Below are 21,667 nucleotides of genomic sequence, written 5' to 3'. Positions count from 1 at the left end.
AGTAAATTAATTAATTCACTTACCAGCGTGTTCATTCACTTACCAGTGTATGCGTTCACTTACCAGCGTATTGGTTTATTTAACAGAGTATTCGTTCACTTACCAGCGTATTCGTTCACTTGCCAGAGTATTAATTTACTTAACAGTATATTCGTTTACTTACAAGTGGCTTATTTATTCATTTAACAGTGTATTCGTTCACTTATTTGCGCATTCGTTGGCATTTACCAGGTCATAGTGTTTATTCAATTACCACACATTTGTTCACTTACCAGCATATTCAGTTACTTAACAGCATATTCGTTTACGTAACAGCATATTCGTTTACTTACCAGCATATTTGTTCCTTTAACAGTGTGCTTATTTATTTAACAGTGTATTTGTTCATTTAACAGCTCAGCGAATTAGTTCACTTATCAGCGTATTAGTTCACTTACCAGCGTATTAGTTCACTTACCAGAGTATTTGTTCATTTAACAGAGTATTTGTTCATTTCATTTAACAGTGTATTCGTTCACTTACTAGCGCATTCGTTCACTTACCAGGACAGTGTATTTAATCACTAACCAGCATATTCGCTCACTTACTAGCGTATTTGTTCATATGACAGTGTGTTCGTTCACTTACTAGCTTATTCGTTCACTTTGCAGGACAGTGTATTTAATCACTAACCAGCATATTCGCTCACTTACTAGCGTATTTGTTCATATGACAGTGTGTTCGTTCACTTACTAGCTTATTCGTTCACTTTGCAGGACAGTGTATTTAATCACTAACCAGCATATTCGCTCACTTACTAGCGTATTTGTTCATATGACAGTGTGTTCGTTCACTTACTAGCTTATTCGTTCACTTTGCAGGACAGTGTATTTAATCACTAACCAGCATATTCGCTCACTTACTAGCGTATTTGTTCATATGACAGTGTGTTCGTTCACTTACTAGCTTGTTCGTTCACTTTGCAGGACAGTGTATTTAATCACTAACCAGCATATTCCCTCACTTACTAGCGTATTTGTTCATATGACAGTGTGTTCGTTCACTTACTAGCTTATTCGTTCACTTTGCAGGACAGTGTATTTAATCACTAACCAGCATATTCGCTCACTTAATAGCGTATTTGTTCATATGACAGTGTATTCGTTCACTTACTAGCTTATTCGTTCACTTTGCAGGACAGTGTATTTAATCACTAACCAGCATATTCGCTCACTTAATAGCGTATTTGTTCATATGACAGTGTATTCGTTCACTTACTAGCTTATTCGTTCACTTTGCAGGACAGTGTATTTAATCACTAACCAGCATATTCGCTCACTTACTAGCGTATTTGTTCATGTGACAGTGTGTTCGTTCACTTACTAGATTATTCGTTCACTTGTCATTTTAGCTTATTGATTCACTTACCAGCGATAATTCTAACATTTCTGGCGATAGGATTCTAAATCTGAGATAGATTTAAACTTTCTTTTCATACCTTAAATCTCGCCGAATCAGTTGCAACAACGGAAACGTTTCTCCCCTCACAGACTGTTCTGTGAAACACTCGAATGTCGACTTTTCCATCAACTCTTATTTGTAATAATGAATGATACATTGCTATAATAATAACTGTTCCATGTTGAGAGTTAGTTGTTAGCGTTTGATTGCTAATATTTTCTTGGAATGAATATGCATGAGTACAGGCTTACTATCGAAGCAAGAGATGATGGTAAACAAATGAACGTAGGATAAAGAAATGAACGTAAGAGAAAAAAAAATGATCGGTTATTAATTTTAGAGCACCATGCTATGTGCTATCAGTATAACCAGATTCTAATAGGTCAATCGAGTGTCAATGAGCTGATTGATTGGCTGTATGGCGCTCGCTTGGAATTATCACTTTAACATTGATTTCCATGAACTAGTTGGGAGCGATCTGCAAAATAACGTGTAGCTAAATTGTAATAGAAATTCTATAGGTGAAGTGAAGCAGTGTTAAACAATACAGAAATGTGTGGAGCAGAGCAATAAAAAAGAATGACGACAAAAGGTAGTCTGAAGTGGGTTTCATTCAGTGCAGCGTTCCTAAGCCCGAGGTATTGTGAATCTGTCAGCAATCTTGCTGCAACTCAATTAAAAACGACAAAATAAAGGATTACAATTTTACGCTTACTGGAACATTCACAAATTTGCTCTATAGATCTCATATTTTGCATGGAGTTCAGTGAATTTCTAAAATGGATTTTTATTGTGATGTTGTTACTTACTTACTGGCTTTTAAGGAACCCGGAGGCTCATTTCCGCTCTCACATAAGCCCGCCATTGGGCCCTATCCTGAGCAAGATTAATCCGTTCTGATCATCATACCCCACCTCCCTCAAATCCATTTTAATATTATCTTCCCATCTACGTCTCGGCCTCCCTAAAGGTCTTTTTCCCTCCGGCCTCCCAACTAACACTCTATATGCATTTCTCGATTCGCCCATACGTGCTACATGCCCTGCCCATCTCAAACGTTTGGATTTAATGTTCCTAATTATGTCAGGTGAAGAATACAATGCGTGCAGTTCTGTGTTGTGTAACTTTCTCCATTCTCCTGTAACCTCATCCCTCTTAGCCCCAAATATTTTCCTAAGCACCTTATTCTCAAACACCCTCAATCTCTGTTCCTCTCTCAAAGTGAGAGTCCAAGTTTCACAACCATAAAGAACAACCGGTAATATAACTGTTTTATAAATTCTTTCACATTTTTTGACAGCAGACTGGATGATAAAAGCTTCTCAACCGAATAATAACAGGCATTTCCCATATTTATACTGTGTTTAAATTCCTCCCGAGTATCATTTATATTTGTTACTATTGCTCCAAGATATTTGAACTTCTCCACCTCTTCAAAAGATAAATTTCCAATTTTTATATTTCCATTTCGTACAATATTCTCGTTATGAGACATAATCATATACTTTGTCTTTTCGGGATTTACTTCCAAACCTATCTCTTTACTTGCTTCCAGTAAAATTCCCGTTATGATGTTGCAGTAGTTAATTTTGCTGAAGTTAGTTGCTGAACCGAATATTTTCAGCTACTGCGTACCGTGTTTTCTTCATTTACTGTCTAGTGCTTTATCTACACCAAAACCATTTTAAATTTCTTGCTTTTCTATCTATGGCGCTTCGGGCTATTTCCAGGCTAAAGCTTCCCCCCCCCCCCCAGTTTTTCTACTCAACCGTTCTCCATTTCTTGTACGAGCCATTCAGTTCCGTACAGAGTGCAGGTTGGCAACATCTTCCTGAATTATCTCTTCCCATCCTCTACGAGGTCTTCCAATTCTTTTTCCCTCTCTGCAGCGTTCTCCTCATTATAGGCAGTATAAACAGAAGTACATTGCAAAACGATTTCGAGTTTTTCGCCGAAATACAAATTTTCAAAATTTTTATAAAAAAAATTCGATGCTGTATCAGACATTACACCGGCACTAGAATACGTCGCCCAGTTTCGGTAATGAAGTAACAGTTGTGTTTAATTAAATGTTTTATTTTCATTTCGGTTTATAAATAGAGAATATGCATCCATTATAAGAGAAGTAATTAATGAAGAGTATGCAATATATTTTCTTTTTATATGAAGCTGTATTCCGAAATGAATCCCAGCTCGCAACAAATGTTTCACTATGGTTCACTAAAAGTGTACCATACCTACCTATTATCACTTCAATATTGCAGAACTCGCGATAACAAATCAAACAAGTGGTCGCACAGGTCTATAGCTGCTCTCGATGCCGAGATATTACTGAGAGAGGCCGGACGATACTGCCAATTTTATAGGCAACTTCGGCGTCCTCATGCTCGTCGTGAGGGGAGGTGGCGTCATTGGAAGTTCTACCATTTTTGTTTCACCATGGTGGCTATACTTACATAAGTCTAAAATACAGATAGTACGCCATCGTCAATACGAAGGAGGAGAGTTTGGTCGGCGCTGTGGATCGGGTCTCGGCATAGCTCAGATGGTAAGAGCATTCACCGCGCTAAGCTGAAGGTTCTGGGTTTGATTCCCGGTGCCGGAAGGAATTTTTCTCCGTTAATAATCATAAATAAACATCATACAGTTTAAAGTGGGATTTTCATTTTCCAGAGTTACTACCATTTACAATATTTCGTATGGTTGAAATACGTTTTTAGATTAGGTCTCATGAATAATAAACTGTTCAGAGAAATCAATGAATTTCATGTAACCAGACAAAATACATTTTAGTCTTAGGTCAGTCATAAATAATATTCTTTTTTTTTTCGGTACATAGCATTTGTGATTTTACCTGTTTTGGTGATATCTCGTAACAGTTGCCAACATATTAACTTTTTATGAAATGATCTTACGTGGACTCTAGTATACCATTGAAAATATTTTCTCCTGTATTAATATTAAAAATGACAAAATACAAAATTGATGTTTCGAAATATATAGGCTATCTAAGAACAGTTAAAATGGCAAAACTTAAAATTTGCTAACTTCGTCGCCAGTAATTATCAAAAGCTCCAGAAACGTTGGCGGTCGCTTGCAATCTTTGTCGTTAGACATATCGTTAAAAAAAACCGCGATTTGTCGCTGTAGTTGGCAACACTGTAGGCCGTTATTGCTCCTAAGTAGATAATTACATACATACACTGGTGGCCATAATTCTGGAAACTTTTTGTTTTTGTACTGAATTATTATAACATCTGCATTGATTCACAGATTTATACAATTGAAAATGTTTCTCTTGACTGATTCGTTAATTATGGGGTTATAACAAAGGCATTATATTAAATCCTGAATATTTTAACAATAAATAATCATTACAATGTAGGAAATTATGTTCTTGTCGTTTAAGATCTAAATATTAATTTCAGATTTTCATTATAATTTTTCCTTCGATCTTTCAATGCTAATCCACAAATCTGCTTCACTTCTCTTGGACTTACTTTAGGTTTTCTACCAGTCCTAAGTGTTGTTTTACAAGATTCTATGGATTTGTACCTCTCACATATCTTCTGAACGCCAGGCAATGTAGCACCATTACCAAGTTTTCTTGCAATTTCCTTGATTGTGTAGCCTTCTTCTCGAAGTATGGCTGCCCTAGAAGGTGTTCAGTCCTTTCGTGGAGCCATTGTGATAAAATGATCAATAAAGTTTGTTGTAAAGCAATCAGGTGTTCACCTAATGAAATCTTAAGTCAGACTAATGATAGAAACAAATTAATAATGTCCATATTTTATGCTACCAGTGCTCAACAATACTTCTACTGATCAACAATAATCATAAACTCAACAATGGACTAGTTTTTATAACGGTAAATAATGGGAAATTATAATGAAATCTGAAATTAATATTTAGATCTTAAACGACAAGAACATAATTTCCAACTTAGTAATGATAATTTATTGTTAAAATAGTCAGGATTTAATATAATATCTTTATTATAACCCCATCGGTAACGGGTCAGTCACGAATAACATTTTCTATTGTATAAATCTGTGAATTAATACAAATGTTATAATAATTCAGTACAGAAACAAAAAGTTTCCAGAATTATGGCCACCAGTGTAGTGTTCTGTCCGAGGGCAGGTCTTTCACTGCAAACCCATAATTCTCCAAACCTTTATTTTCTGCTTTCCTCTTAGTCTCCGCATACGATCCATATATCTTAATGTCATCTATAATATATCTTCTTCTACCCCGAACTCTTCTCTCGTTTACCATTCCTTCCAGCGCATCTTTCAGTAGATAGTTTCTTCTCAGCTATTTACCCAACTAATTCCCTTTTCTCTTCCTGACCTGTTTCAGCATCATTTTTCTTCATCCACTCTTTCTAACAAAGCTTCATTTCTTATTCTGTCTGTTCATTTCACACATTCCATTCTTCTCCATATTCACATTTCAAATGCTTCTATTCGCTTCTCTTCACTTCGTCGTAATGTTTCTGCCCCCATACAATACTACACTTCACACAGGGCACTTCACTAGTCTCTTTCTTATTTCTTTTTCCAGAGGTCCGCAGAACATCCTCCTTTTCCTATTAAAACTTACCTTTGTCATTGTTATCCCGCTTTTGACTTATGGCAGCAGCTCATGTTACTGCTTATACCTCCCTCCCCATATTTGAAGCTAATATACGAGTAATTATAATTTTGCAATATGAAGACAGCGCCTTGCTCGTGCGGCAACTTCTTCGGCGCTCTTGTTGTGCGGGAACACGCCTTCGTGCTCGACGCTAATATTTTCAATGTTGTTTCTTTCTTTGACTACTTCAATTCTTTCTTTGACTACTTCAACTTACAGATGCATTTGTGATATTGGCCAATAACGTTTCAGAACCGCCGTAAAATCAACCAATCACAGTTGTATTTCGTGATGAGACGTTTTGTAAGGAAGAGTATTATCTGATAAGATACAATACTTCAGTGTCAATCACAGGAAATCAAGGAATGCCAACAAAATTTAACTTTGAAAATTGCGTTTTCAATAACTGCAATTTGAAGTAATAAATAAATGTCTTGAAAACATTTCGTGTTTTTATTCTGTTAATGTAACATTTCGGCTTATCTTACTTTTGAGGTTAAGTATTGTTGTTTCGTATTTCCGCTCTGAGTAGCTGGCAATAGTATTTAGTATGCCGTGACAGATAGCAGTTTGTTTTTGAACTTCATTACAAGGAGATATAATAATAGTAATAATAATAATATTATTATTATTATTATTATTTACGTAAATAATTTGGTTTTGCAAGTTATTTAATTTTATTCATTGAATAATCTTATTAAATTTCACTCGCCCTTCGAGCTCGTGAAATTATTAGTAAGATGAAATTACTGCAGATAATAGTTCGGGAAATTGAAATTGTATGAAAAATTCCTGATAGAGTCTATCTGATAATGTGCTGTAGACTACATTGCCCAGACACGTTTCAAGCTTTAAATCTTAAGACATACACACTAGGGGTCTAAAGGATTTGTATTGGAACAGACACTGTTATGAGGCTCAGACCTCCATCTCCATCACCATGAAAATTCATATTTTGGTGCTTACTTCTTTTTGCTTCTGACGCAACGAATGTATTTAAATGAAATTGTCTTCAGCGATGTATTAACGCGGAAGGAAAACAATTGGAAAAATAATAAAAATAATGGGTAGTGACTTTTAGTCCAGCTTGTATATAATTTTGAAGGACTAAAGTAAAAGTTAGAGTAGCAATGTATTTTTTTTACTTTAAGTGGTACCGTACAGTAATTAAGTTGCTCTCGTTCTCTCTTTTTATGTGTTATTAACATAGTTACTCTGTACAGAGCACTTGATATAAATTTAAAAAATAAACACTCAATTAAGTCTCCTACAGTTGGCAACTCTGAACCTGTATGTTACAATGGAAATTATATGTTTTTAATAGTAATGTTGAACAAGTCAATCAAAATGTTGGTGAACGTTAAAATGTTTACATTGAATTCAATGATAAACAATTATCTGTTGTAATTGCACGAGTGCTGTTTCATCTTAATGATAATTTCTCTCGCCCTTCGCTAAAGGACGAGTGGAATTATAATTAGATGAAACTACGAGTGGATTTTAATAAAATTATTCAACGAATAAAATTAAATAACTTGCAAAACCGAAATGATAAATGATAATAATTATTATGAAACACAGCAATAAGACATTATTATGTTTCCTTGTAATGAAGCTCAAAGACAAAATGCTATCTATCACGGCATACTGAATACTATTGCCAACTGCTCAGAGCGGAAATACCAAACAACAATACTTAACCTCAAAAGTAAAATAAGCTGAAATGTTACATTAAGAGAATAAAACCACGAAAGGTTTTTATAGATATTTATTTATTATTTGAAGTTACAGTTATTGAAAACGAAAGTTTCAAAGTTAAATTTTGTCGGCATTTCTTGATTTTCTGTGATTGACACTGAAGAATTGTACGAGGCGTCTTATCAAATAAGATAAGAAAGTGTCTTATCAAGGAACAGAACTGTGATTGGTTGATTTTAAGGCGGTTCTGAAACGTTATTGGCCAACATATCAAATTAATCCTATAATTTGAATAGTGAAAATAATAAACGACTTTCATGCGTAAATAGAATTGATATATAAAATACTGAAAATTTATCTCGAAACACTTATAAAATAAATGAACACGTCTACAAATAATCAAATGGAATTATTATGAATTAAAATATGAGACAGATGCAAAAATGACGTAACATAACTGTTTTATTTTACGCGATCGTTTGCAGAATAACTTGCCGAGAAAAAAAAAAAAACGTTCTTGCCTCACCAGACATTATTTGAAATCGTGAAATCTAAACTCAATTGCCTTCATTATCCATAAAGAGAAGAAGATTTATGCCCGTTACGGTCTCATGAAGATTTGGGAAGTTGAAGTTATATAAATGCTTCTCTCCCTGTCTTCTCTGTGTATCAGAAATATTTAAGATATCTGGCCGTGTGAAGAAAATATTACTGAAATCTCTAGTTCACTCGTATAATCTTAAGTACCGGTTCTTTGATTGATGAGTGTAAACGTTGACAGCTGTGTGATATAAGATGCTTGCCGGGTTGTTTAATTAATCGTTATGCATTGAACGGGCAACTGTTGATGACGTAAACATTTTCTTATCATACAGCAGTTCATTTCTAGGTATTATGGTGATAATCTATTTATAATGACGTGACATTTGTTAATTAGGCTATAAAATTTCCTATTAAAGAAAATAATTTCTCTTATAAGTAATACATTAGATTATTAAATTACATATAAAGCCAGATAAGAAACCACAACAGGAATGGATGTCTTTTTTACCTGCTTTTGACAGTTCCTTCCAAGAGCTAACATATTTCTGTTTTTCGAAATCAGAACAGGAGGCCTACCTATTAGTACCGGCTACAACCCGCTTCCTTCCCAGTCCTATGATCATTATTACTTAATTATATACTAGGGCATTCGATAAGTAATGGCAACAAAGCTGTAAATAAGTGCTGTAAATCTCATACTACGTAATAGAACAGTGACTGTTTAATAAATTTTCAATATTGAATGTCTCGAAGTAGCCATATTTTCATGAAATAATGTTATAAATTTTCAATCAAAGACACAACTATCTGCAAATGTTTATTTGCTACATGAATATAAGGTATAAAAATGTTTTCGCCTTGTGGGGCATCATCAGATATATTAAAATTATGTGATCTGAACTTAGATTAAATTAGATTTATAAAAAGCAAATACGAACAGTGTGTAATACATGGTGATAAAATTTCATGCGTTATATGTATACTAATTGTAACAAGAAATAAGATAAAATGATGAATTTCAATGTAGTGTAGATTCAAATATGATTAAAATTGGAATTGTGTGTACATATAACTCATGTTACATTATAATACATATTTATCAAATAATGTTATGCAAATTATGATCATGTTAAAATGAATAAATGGATAAAATCTTGGGTTATAGTCATTCAATGTTTAGAAAATGACACGTCTTGGAGAACTGTGTATCATACTTCAAACCATCAACACTCCCACATACACCGAGACATATACGTACAGTTCTTCCATATACACACATCTTAATTAAACACAGTAATTCAACAACGATATGCGTTATAAAAGATAGATTTTAGATCTAAAGGATCAAGGATAACCACTATTTGCTTCGAAACTAGACAACATTTAGATTACAATCAAGCAAAGTACTCTATATGAATGATAATTTATACGAACATCACAATAAACCTACAACATCGATTACTGCAAACTTCGGTATGATACACAGTTCTCCAAGACGTGTCATTTTCTAAAAATTGAATAACTATAACCCAAGATTTATCCATTTATTCATTTTAACATGATCATAATTTGCATAACATTATTTGATAAATATGTATTATAATGTAACATGAGTTATATGTACACACAATTCCAATTTTAATCATATTTGAATTTACACTACATTGAAATTCATCATTTTATCTTATTTCTTGTTAATTAGTATACATATAAGTCATGAAATTTTATCACCATGTATTATACACTGTTCCTATTTGCTTTTTATAAATGTAATTTAATCTAAGTTCAGATCACATAATTTTAATATATCTGATGATGCCCCACAAGGCGAAAACGTTTATATACCTTATATTCATGTAGCAAATAAACATTTGCAGATAGTTGTCTTTGATTGAAAATTTATAACATTATTTTATGATATTACTGGACACATCTGAAATATAAAATGAACTGCAAATTAGCCATATTATGTAAATACAGTGGCTGCTTCCGATTTTTAATAAACAATACTGCCCTAAAGGTACGAACAAAGATGATTCGCAAAAATCCAAGTTGCAAGAGAAAAACATGCAACTCAGTGCTTTAGGACATTACAAGAAGCCTGTGGAGAGAAGTCCTACCATACTGAACTATTGCAAGTTGGGTGGAAGCGAAGCATTCTCTTTCAATCAAGAGTTGACATCCGAAGGGCTTTAGATTGATCAGTGGGAGAGATATCCAGAAATGCTGCTGCAGATGGAGTCCGCCGTCTTCCAAGAATTTGGCAACGTATTGTTGACATGGCAGGAGACTATATTTGAAGTATGTAATGTCAAAAGTAACCTAAATAAATATAGTGTGAAACAGTAACTATGTTGCCATTACTTTTCGAATGCCCTAGTATATCATCTACCGCAACAGACCTTACATCTGTACGGAATGTATGACAATTGATTGCGTTGCACGCAATATGCGGAACTCGAATTATGCGAGTGGGTAGGCATTAGATACACACCTTGGTACTGGACCGAACTTATAGATGTACTCACGTCAAGAATTCAAGAGTGTGCTGTTATCTAATGCTAAGATTCAAGCTTATCGCTTTGAACTTTACCTATCTTTACGTGTAATAGTGAGGAAGTGCATATTGCACTGTCGATAAATTTGTTTACTAAGATTAGATAATAGTGTGTCAAGATGTGTCCGCTATTATGACAGTTGACATCTGTGATGTCATTGTTGAAATAATCTACATGGCTTGAGACAGCTCAGCATTATTGTCTGGCGATACACGTGATGTTTTATGTGATACAGCTTGTGTATATATATATATATATATATATATATACGATAGTTCTCTTCTTTATTACTACTATTGATTTCCTTTTTTTTTTTTTTTTTTACAACTTTAGACACAAAAATGGCCGATCTCCTGTAACGTGAATTTGTCCAAGTCCACCTTCGGTCAATTCCTAATTGACACGACTAAGGAAAGAATGTTTATTTTATGCCTAATTTCCGCCTTGAATATATCTTTGTTATATACACTGTGTCCCTTTCAAACGTCCCACATTTTAATTAGTCATTGCTAACGAAGTATTCGGAATTATGAAATGAGACTGGTATTAGAAGAAAGAGAAACTCAAAGAATTTTCATTGTCACACACTAATACACCTCTACTTGTGCACCATTGGTAACACGAACAATATCAAGTCTGTATTCGATCTCGTTCCACATTGTGTCCATGTCCATTGATACTGTTGCAATTGTGTCACGGATACGGATTTGTAAATCTTGAAGATCTTCTACTGGAGTCGCAAACAAACAGTCTTTTACATAGCTCCAGAGGAAGAAGTCCAGTGGTGTGTTGTCTGGCGAACGTGGTGGCCACCAAAATAGTCCACCACGTCCAATCCAGCGATCTGGGAAGGTTTCTGTGAGGGAATTCCGAACGTCCAGGCTCCAGTGTGGGGGGGCTCCATCTTGTTAAAAGATTACCTGAGGTTGCAGATCAGCTACCTGTTGGTACAAGAACTGTTCCAACATGTTTTGGTATACCGGACCAGTTATTGAATCCTCATGGAAGAAAAAAGAACCAATAATCCTGTTCTTCATCAGACTGCACAAAACTTTTACTTTTGCGCTATCCCGGGCATGTTCACGATACACGTGTGGCTTTTGTGTACCCCAGATCCTTACATTGTGCCGATTGACAGGTCCTGATACATAAAACGTTGCCTCGTCTGAAAAAAAGACGTTTCCAAGAAATTGAGGGTCACTGTCAATACGATCCGGCATTTCAATAGCGAATGTTTGTCATCGTGGCCTGTCATCTGGTTTTAATTGTTGAATGATTTGCATCTTGTAGGGGTACACACGATGTTGCTTATAGGTACTCGATGCACAGTTGATCTCGGCACATTGAACTGCTGCCGGGATGCATGGCGAATTGATTTTTGAGGCCTTCTCTGAAATCCTGCCCTAGTTTCTTCAATCTTCTCTTCTCAGACACGTGGACGAGAACCTCCGAATTATTTGTTCACACGTCTAGTCGCCAGAAAGTTCTCACACACCATACCTTAATGATTTTCCCATCAGGTGCATTTCCTCCATATAAATAAATATCTTAAATAGGGAAGCATAAATGAGGACATAAATTCTCTAATTTATGGATCCATTTATTTGTTTGTTCGTTCGTTCCTTCATTAATTCATTTCTTTACTTTGGTGGAATTAATACCAACACACCACACCACCAGGAATGTAATACAACTACAAGAAAAAGTTTACAACTTCAGCATGCAATTAATGTACGAGTAATATAATAACGTGTGACAAAGGCGAGGAAATGCTACAGTGTAGGATAGAGTTGGGCAACACGATTCTTTTTCAGAAGTCGATTCCAACGATTCAATCACACATTACGAATCGATTCTAACGATTCGTTCACGATTCTTCTCAGTCTGCGATTCCAACTATTCTTTTGAATCGTCAACGAGTTCACGATTCTTCCCAGTCTGCGATTCCAACTATTCTTTTGAATCGTCGCAAGACACTTTCCTTTGCAAACCACGCGTAGAACAAAAACGTTCTACATCTCTCTCATAGATGGCATAAGAGGCGAGACATTGGATTGTCTCTTTCTCATTGGCTGGAACCATTCAGTATGAACTCCATTAGTCTACAAAATTACCCAAGATAATGTCTCTAAATTATAATTTATCAACCGAACCTTATTATGAAGTACATTTTTTGCATTACATCTCTATTTAACTATGCAAATTTCAGGTTTGTGTTCATTATTTTCCATACTTAACAAATGCAGTACATATTTTGATTTCACTCTCGCTCGGGAGCATTCGACACGCTTCGGAAATGTCCGTTGACAGGTTACATCAAACAACGAATAGAATCGTGGGTTACGATCGTTGCTTACGGTTACGATACCATGCCGATTCCTTCATATTCTTTTGAATGACGATTCGTTACGATTCTTTTGAACGACGATTCGTTGACACCACGAATCGATTCTTACGATTCTTTATTATTAGTCGTTCGAATGAACGATTCGTTCACGAATCGACCCAACTCTAGTGTAGGAGGATGAGTATAGAGATGTTTTGTGACGAGAAATACAAAGAAGAGATTGACACTAATTTCTTAAAGTAGTTAGGAACTGAAAGCGTGAAGACAAGTAATTTGGAGACGAGTTGTGTAAACTGTTATATAGAAGTGAAAGAGCACATTTGATTCTTCATTCCTTTATAAGAATCCACGAGAAACGCTCAGGAGACGGTGTTACATGATCAAATTTTCGAGTATTATAGACGAATATTATACATACATTATGAACATGTTGCATTTCCTCATTTAAATTTCGGGAAATCTCGCAAAAATCGGGAAATCTGGCAACTCTAGACATGTCGTGTAGTAGTCTGCTAGGACTTCTCTCCGCACGAAATACACTGGTGGCCATAATTCTGGAAACTTTTTGTTTCTGTACTGAATTATTATAACATTTGTATTAATTCACAGATTTATACAATAGAAAATGTTATTCGTGACTGACCCGTTACCGATGGGGTTATAATAAAGGTATTATATTAAATCCTGACTATTTTAACAATAAATTATCATTACTAAGTGGGAAATTATGTTCTTGTCGTTTAAGATCTAAATATTAATTTCAGATTTCATTATAATTTCCCATTATTTACCGTTATAAAAACTAGTCCATTGTTGAGTTTATGATTATTGTTGATCAGTAGAAGTATTGTTGAGCACTGGTAGCATAAAATATGGACATTATTAATTTGTTTCTATCATTAGTCTGACTTAAGATTTCGTTAGGTGAACACCTGATTGCTTTACAACAAACTTTATTGATCATTTTATCACAATGGCTCCACGAAAGGACTGAACACCTTCTAGGGCAGCCATACTTCGAGAAGAAGGCTACACAATCAAGGAAATTGCAAGAAAACTTGGTAATGGTGCTACATTGCCTGGCGTCCAGAAGATATGTGAGAGGTACAAATCCATAGAATCTTGTAAAACAACACTTAGGACTGGTAGAAAACCTAAAGTAAGTCCAAGAGAAGTGAAGCAGATTTGTCGATTAGCATTGAAAGATCGAAGGGAAACTTAAAATGAAAATCTGAAATTAATATTTAGATCTTAAACGACAAGAACATAATTTCCTACATATTAATGATTATTTATTGTTAAAATATTCAGGATTTAATATAATACCTTTGTTATAACCCCATAATTAACGAATCAGTCAAGAGAAACATTTTCAATTGTATAAATCTGTGAATCAATGCAGATGTTATAATAATTCAGTACAAAAATAAAAAGTTTCCAGAATTATGGCCACCAGTGTAATTGTCAAAGTTTCAGCTCACAGCTATCTATAAAACCATTATTTCAGAACTGCTGCTTAGGATCTGATGAACGGACAAATATGGATCATTTTCAGAAAAGAAACATTTTTTTCCTATCTGTGGATTTTTTGTCTCTAAGTTTCCGGAAAATGCCGACACACCCCGGAACGTAGCGATGTCTGATTTACTGAATGGCCTGCCTGCACTCGATGAAGGCGTGCTCCGGCTGTAGTAAGCCAATAATGATGCTCATCGTTACGATCGACACTCTAATTCCCGGGGTACACAAAATCCGGCCTTGCGGGACATGTTATCTCCGGGCGAGGTGATAACACTTGGACTGACGTGAGATATTCCACAACAAGAGTTGCAGTCGCCAGCGTTTCGCTGCAGCATGGGATTCTGCTTTGACCGGCGCTTGGACATCCAGCAGAGTCGAGAATGAGCCAGCACTTCCATTCATCCGCGGGAGGCAAGAAAAGCAACAAAACAGGTAACGGGAATCTGCACAGTCCACTGAAGACATAAAGGGATAAAGAGGTAGATTTACCTTTCATTCTGTACTGGATTCAACTTCGCTGGATTTCTTTTTGTGGAACTTCACTGAGGACAGTATATGCCTAATTTGTCTTAAAGTGCCTCATCTCTCAATTTCGTGATCCTGAATCTGTGATATTATGCTATAGTCACAATAGACAAGTTGTAAAGAACATGACAAGAAATTTATTTTTTGTTGGAGTGTTTTCGGTGTCATTGATGAATTGCGTGTAAAAAGGTAGGGCAGACTCAACCCCTGCGGTGGCTGAGTGGTCAGACCTCTGATCTGTCAAACAGGCGGCCCGGGTTCGAGTCCCGGTCAGTCTGGGATTTTTAATTTGAAAAATTCTTAGTAACAATTGTAGCGGACAAGGTCGCAGTTGAGGTTTTTCTCAGGGCTCTTCCGTTTTCCCCCATTCACATTATTCCGTCATTTCGCCATCATTCCAAAGCATTCTCTGATCGCCGGTTTGCGTCGCACAGAGGAGGCTGGCCTAGGGACGCGAAGAGGTTGACACCTGGGTACTCAGCGTACCTTAGTGTAGCCACCCGGTATGGGTTTGGGAATCAGCCTAGTTTGAGGGTTAGTGCAGTAGACCTTAACAGGTCGCAGTGCTGCGTCATAGTGCCCCCTCCCGTAAATTCAATTCAATTCAATAAGGCAGAATCGGCTAATTTCGTGATACTAAGATTTTAGTGCAAAAATAAGGCTCAAATTAAAAGAAATTGGTGTTTTTAATGTACGTAGGCCTACATTATTAAGTTTCAGGAAGTTACATATCAGCATTTTTACCTGAAATAAATTTATATAATAACTACAAACAAGCAATAAAAATACAAAAAAAGAAGAGGTGGTATAATTTCGTGGTAGTACAAGAGTATTTCGTGACAGTTCTTAAATTAAAATATTTAGGCACATTCAGTCAAATTTTAAATTCCACAGTCAGATTCATACCTACAATCCAAACAATTAAAATTTTTTCAGTATTTTGAAAGATATTGATATGTGCCATGTAACCTTTGATCACAACTGACACACTGAATTCATCTTTCGCCATGCTTGTCGTCCTCGAAATTTCCTGAGCAAGATCCGCACAAAAATCATTAGGCTTATCATTCTACTTTTTTTTTCATGCATAGATCTTCTTTGTTTGGCTCCTGAAGATGTTGCTGTTTCGTTGTCTTCCTCTTTAACTCACCTGAGAGACTAGAAATGTCATTCTCATTGACTGCTGCTTCGGTCTCTTCTGGTCCTCGTCGAACTTGCCAAGAAAAAGACGAGTTTTCTCTGCTGCAATTTTCCTTTGTTTTAGACACAATTGCATCTTTGGTATCACTTATATTGTATTTCTTTTCACATTTGACCCTGCGATTATCTGCTATCCGCAAGATACACGACGTGCACAATATATCAAAGATGCTTTGAACACAAACAAATATTTAACGTTTCATGCATTTGATATTTTGTCCACCAGAGAATGTTATATCACAAGAAAAATTTAAAGAGAAAAAAATGGTGTTCAATGAGAAAAAATGCGAAGAAAATAAGTCACACAATTGTACCTACACCGATTTCACCTTTCTGATACAACTACTTGTCTGTGGTTTAATAATCATGATGAAGATCTGGAACACATTCTTCTATACTGTCCATCCATAAACCACAAAAGAAGTAAATTAAAATCATCAGTACCAGTTGCAGAAGACACAGCCCTGCAGTATATATTGACTACACCCCAACTCTGGCTACTAGCAACAGGCGTCTATAATGAACACCGATCAAAATACGCCTTATTTCTCGTGAAAAGCAAGAACAGAAAAGACTACAGTGGACTTTATGTTGTCAGAAAACAGCTCGATACATTAAGAAGATTGATTGATTGTAAAAGACAGGGGTCCATTTTGCGACCTGGTACTTAAATAAATTTACATTTCTGAAAAAAAAAAAAAAAAGGATCGGTAATGCAGCTCGCGACAACAATCGATGGCAGAAAATCCCGTCATTGTACATAAAGCAAACGTTAAATGATGACGGAAAACCCCGTCAAAGTACTTTGATGGATATGAAGAGCTCGAATTACCACAAATAATGTATGCTGGTTGCCTGGTAACTCTAGTGTAAATGAAGTATTACAACAAGTTTTGAATTTATTACACTTTTACATTTAAGGCATAAATTACGTATTTTTATAGGTATTTAACGCGTCTTATAGAAATTAATTATTTACCCGTAGTTTTCCGACCATTATCACAGTACGATTCTTACGAACAATGCTGTTATTCTTATACTTGTAGAATTAAATTAAATTATGGTTTATTTAACGACGCTCGCAACTGGAGAGGTTATATCAGCGTCGCTAGTGTGCCGGAATTTTGTCCTTGCAGGAGTTCTTTTACATGCCAGTAAATCTACTGACATGAGCCTGTCACATTTAAACACACTTAAATGCCATCGACTTGGGCCGGGATCGAACCCGCAACCTCGAGCATATAAGGTCAGCGCTATACCAACTGCGCTACCGTTACTCGTAGAAGTTATACAGATTGCTGCGGCAGTAAATACAAATTTATTTTAAGATCTTCACCGGAGTTTCATGCAATCTATTTACCTCAGCTCACAAGATAGTGATCGGAACCGTTGCATGACGCCTCGCCGCTAGCAGGAAGCATATTCACTAATCAATGTGAACGAAGCTTGGGTCGCGGATTGGGGTCTTCCATAAAGAAGTGCGTCACAGATCGATCTGGCCTAAATACAACCGTCGGTGTGTTGTGCAGGACAAGACAAAATTCATTACATAACGTAACAGGTGGCGTAAAATATTAACCGAAACTTCCTATACCCTACTTCCCTTAAAAAGGAAACAATTTTATTTTTAGCACGCCTACATGAAAACTACCAATTCTATGAACTAGATATTTGTTGATTAGGTATGTATGTTTAATCAGCAGTTAGAGACTGGGTGGAATCTCATAAGTGATACCAATAAGGCATCACTCATGGATCATGAAACAACTAAGTCAGGAGATAATGAGGTATGTTGGCCAGTTCCTTTCCTCCTCCATTACATAGATCGCTTATTATTAACACAGTTTGCTAGTCAGACTTGAGATACATGCAAGAATAAATTGTTCTTCCGTTGGCACATATCAAGTGAGATGTACTGCCTGATAATACAGCAGATGTACTGTACATATCAGGCAGAACCTTAATCAGAGTTATTGTTGGTTAGAAAGTTGCACTTTTCAGTACGTCTACCGCAAAGTCATTAGAAAGTTGCACTTATGGGTACACGCACCGCAAGGTCGCCATAGCAATGTAAATAAATTGTATTAACCTTACAGAAATATAGCACTCATTAAGTAATCGTTGGCTGAAATATTGGGGGTTTTTAAAACTAAGAATTAACTTTAATTACACTGAACAACAAATTTTTACTTTTTGTCATACTCTGAAGTAAAAATAGGTGAATATTACTAATATGTGTGCCCTACATCTGAATTTAAAATCCAAATTGACCCATCACGTACCATTTTGCGGTGAAAGTGAACTGAATTTTTTATGAAAAACTTTTTTTTTGTTATTTTTCACTGCTACTGATAAAATTACAACAGACTAGGGATTCAAAATGCCTCATAGGAGAGAGTCGGGTAGTATCGGACATCGGCTAGTATCGGACAGTGCGTTTTTTTCATCTACCACCATATGGTAGTACCTGAATGACATGGTTACGTTTCTCTATGCGACATCACAGAAACGTAACCATGTCAATCAGGTACTATCATCGTGTGGTAGATGAAAGAAACTCACTGTCCGATATTACCCGATGTCCGATACTACCTGACTCTCCCCTAATACTTAAAAAAATGTGTACTGGATACAAAAATGATGTTACATAGTTTAAAACACAAAAAACAACAACAAAAATATTTCATATGTATAATGAGAAAAATGTCGGCATTTGAACTTACCATTTGAAAAGATTTTCTGGGTGACTTCTGTTATAACTAGACCCGGGACTGTATTTTACAAGGAACCAACAATAGTCTGCAAGTATGCTGAATGATGATCTTCCTTTATATCGCCTTTCATTTCAGATATTTCTTGATTAAATCTTTCCCCATGCTCGTCGCTTACCGCTCCAAGATTAGGAGGAAAGAAATCCAAATGAGAATGTAAAAAGTGTATTTTGAGAGACATATTACAATCCATTTTCTCATATGCACTTAACATGGTTTCCACAAGTTCGATATAATTGTCTGTCCTAGAATTTCCAAGCAAATTTGAGCAAACATCTTTGTAAGTGCGCCATGCCATTTTTTCTGTAACGGAAAGTTTTTCCTCAAACAAAGAGTCAGCCATAACTTTGCGAATTTGTGGACCGATGAAAATGCCCTCTTTTAATTTGCCTTCACTGAAACTGGTAAACTTTTCTTTTAAATACTGAAAACCATACCCTTGTTTATTCATTGCATAGATCTCACTTAGGACTATTATGAAATTTATTGAATAGAAGGGACCAATATCTATTTAATTATTAGAAGTACAAAAGAACATGCCAACAATCATAAAAAACCGAAAATATGTCATAAACTCATAAAATGCATTAGCTTTTGTTTTGGTTTACAACTTCCAACCCGAACCAGAGTGCTTATTGAAAAGTGAAATCATAGCATATCTTAAAAACCTTACATGATACGAAGAAAAGAGAAGCATTTTCGGATTCAGCGCACACCAAACCATAAGCGACACATTATTTTAAGTCGGAGCAAAATTCTTGTTGTTCAGTGTAATTGTTCATATTTTCTTCATTTTCTACACAGTCTTAAAGATTTTGGCACTGACATATTTGTTTGTTGCATCATTTATTTTTTGCATCATTTGTTTCTTGCTCCTTATCTTGGCTTCCTCTCTCTGTGACGTAGGCCAGATTCGGAGCTATTTTGCGTCCAGTGTAATAGTTGCAAGTAGGTTAATGAATTCTGAGCTCTGCGTATTGAGTAAGCTTTAGAAGTGAGCAGAATGGACGAAGATGAAGGTGATAATGACGGCGAAATGAACTCAGGATCCGGCGCCAAAAGTTACCAAGCATTTCCTATTAATGAGTTGAGGGAAAACCCTGGAAAAAACTCAACGAGGCAACTTGTCCCAACTGGGATTCGATTTTGTGACCTCTAGTTCCGTAGTCAGACAGGGTGACCAATTACTTCAAAGCGACGGACACAGAAAGATTACGCTTGAGATGGCGTTTCTTTCGTCAGTATCGCAACACGTGCCTTTAATTATACCTGTGTTGTGACAAGCATTGCATCAGAATCCAGACCAACGCGCCTGTCCCATCTTTTACTAGAGCTGACGTGTAGAGCTTATCTGCAGAACGACAGCCGCTGTACGGGCGGACTGTCACTTCTGACGCCGTCTTCCCTTTTCGAGTGGATAGCTATTAAATTGCTCAAACTGAGTTCCACTCCATAACGCTTCTAGTGTTCGATCCCCTACAGATTCAGTTTCTGACGTGAAACTTCTATACTCAACCTACAAGAAGAGAAAAATTGTAACGTTTTGATATGAAAGGCTTTTCTATAAACTCTGACGTCACTCGTGGCACCATGGAAGCCGAAGTGTAAGATGAACTTGGTGGTTTTCCACGCTGTCCCTCTCTCTCCATTCGCTATTTATTGTGCCGCGAAGGTCTCTCTTATTTAGGGTACCTAATAATTATAATTATTGGATATGTAACACTAGGCAAGAATGTTAAAATTAATTGTTCTACGGTAGGATGGGAATAGTATCTTCAGTATATTACGATACAATGTGGGTGGGAAGTGCTTTTTACAAAATCGAGGAAAAGTTTGAGTTTTTCAATTTCCGAGATTTTGTAGTAGCTTCAGAAAAATAAATTGTACAACATTTTTTCACGATCATATTTTTAAAATTGCAAATACGTTATATTTTGCATTGAATATTTAGAACAATATTTATTTATTTTTTTTTATTTATTTATTTATTTATTTAATAATAACATATACATAAAAACGTTACATTAAAATACCCCGAAAGAGCAAAGCTCGTGTTCGGGGACAGTTCCGTTACACAGATACACATACTTTGTAGACAAAATATTTAAGAAAAAAGCTCACATAAAGATTGTAATAAAATTAGTAAATAATAATACTAATAATACTTGAGTGAAAAAAGAGACGATGTTTAGATTGATGGATTAATATTAAATTATTATTAGTAGTATAATTAGTGCAGGTCATGTTGATATAGTAACCAAGATAAAATAGAAAAATACACTTAGGATAGAAAATTTATTTATTTATTTTATTCCATAGATCTTACATGAGCAATGAAGCTTTAAGATGTGAAACAAATCAAAATTTTACAATATTACAATTACAATTTTTACAAATTTTTATAGTTTTACAATTTAGTAATTTTC

At 35.6% G+C, this 21,667-nt stretch overlaps 1 protein-coding gene across 3 annotated transcripts in view; it reads left to right on the top strand.

Moving 5' to 3' along the window:
• sbm (L-type amino acid transporter sobremesa) overlaps nt 1-21,667 on the top strand; it is a 433,408-nt gene that overhangs the window by 94,242 nt on the left and 317,499 nt on the right. The window contains exon 1 of one of the 3 annotated variants that reach the window (XM_069842529.1): nt 15,021-15,177. The exons of the other annotated variants lie outside the window; for them this stretch is intronic. Coding sequence (XP_069698630.1) covers nt 15,126-15,177 — 52 coding nt within the window. The 5' untranslated portion in view covers nt 15,021-15,125. Of the gene's footprint in view, nt 1-15,020; nt 15,178-21,667 lie in introns of those variants that run through there. 3 annotated transcript variants of the gene reach the window in all.

The sequence above is a fragment of the Periplaneta americana genome, chromosome 12 (genome assembly GCF_040183065.1).
Source record: "Periplaneta americana isolate PAMFEO1 chromosome 12, P.americana_PAMFEO1_priV1, whole genome shotgun sequence".
NCBI lineage: Eukaryota > Metazoa > Arthropoda > Insecta > Blattodea > Blattidae > Periplaneta > Periplaneta americana.
Note: the sequence above shows the minus strand (reverse complement) of the source record. Positions and strands in the feature narration are given on the sequence as shown.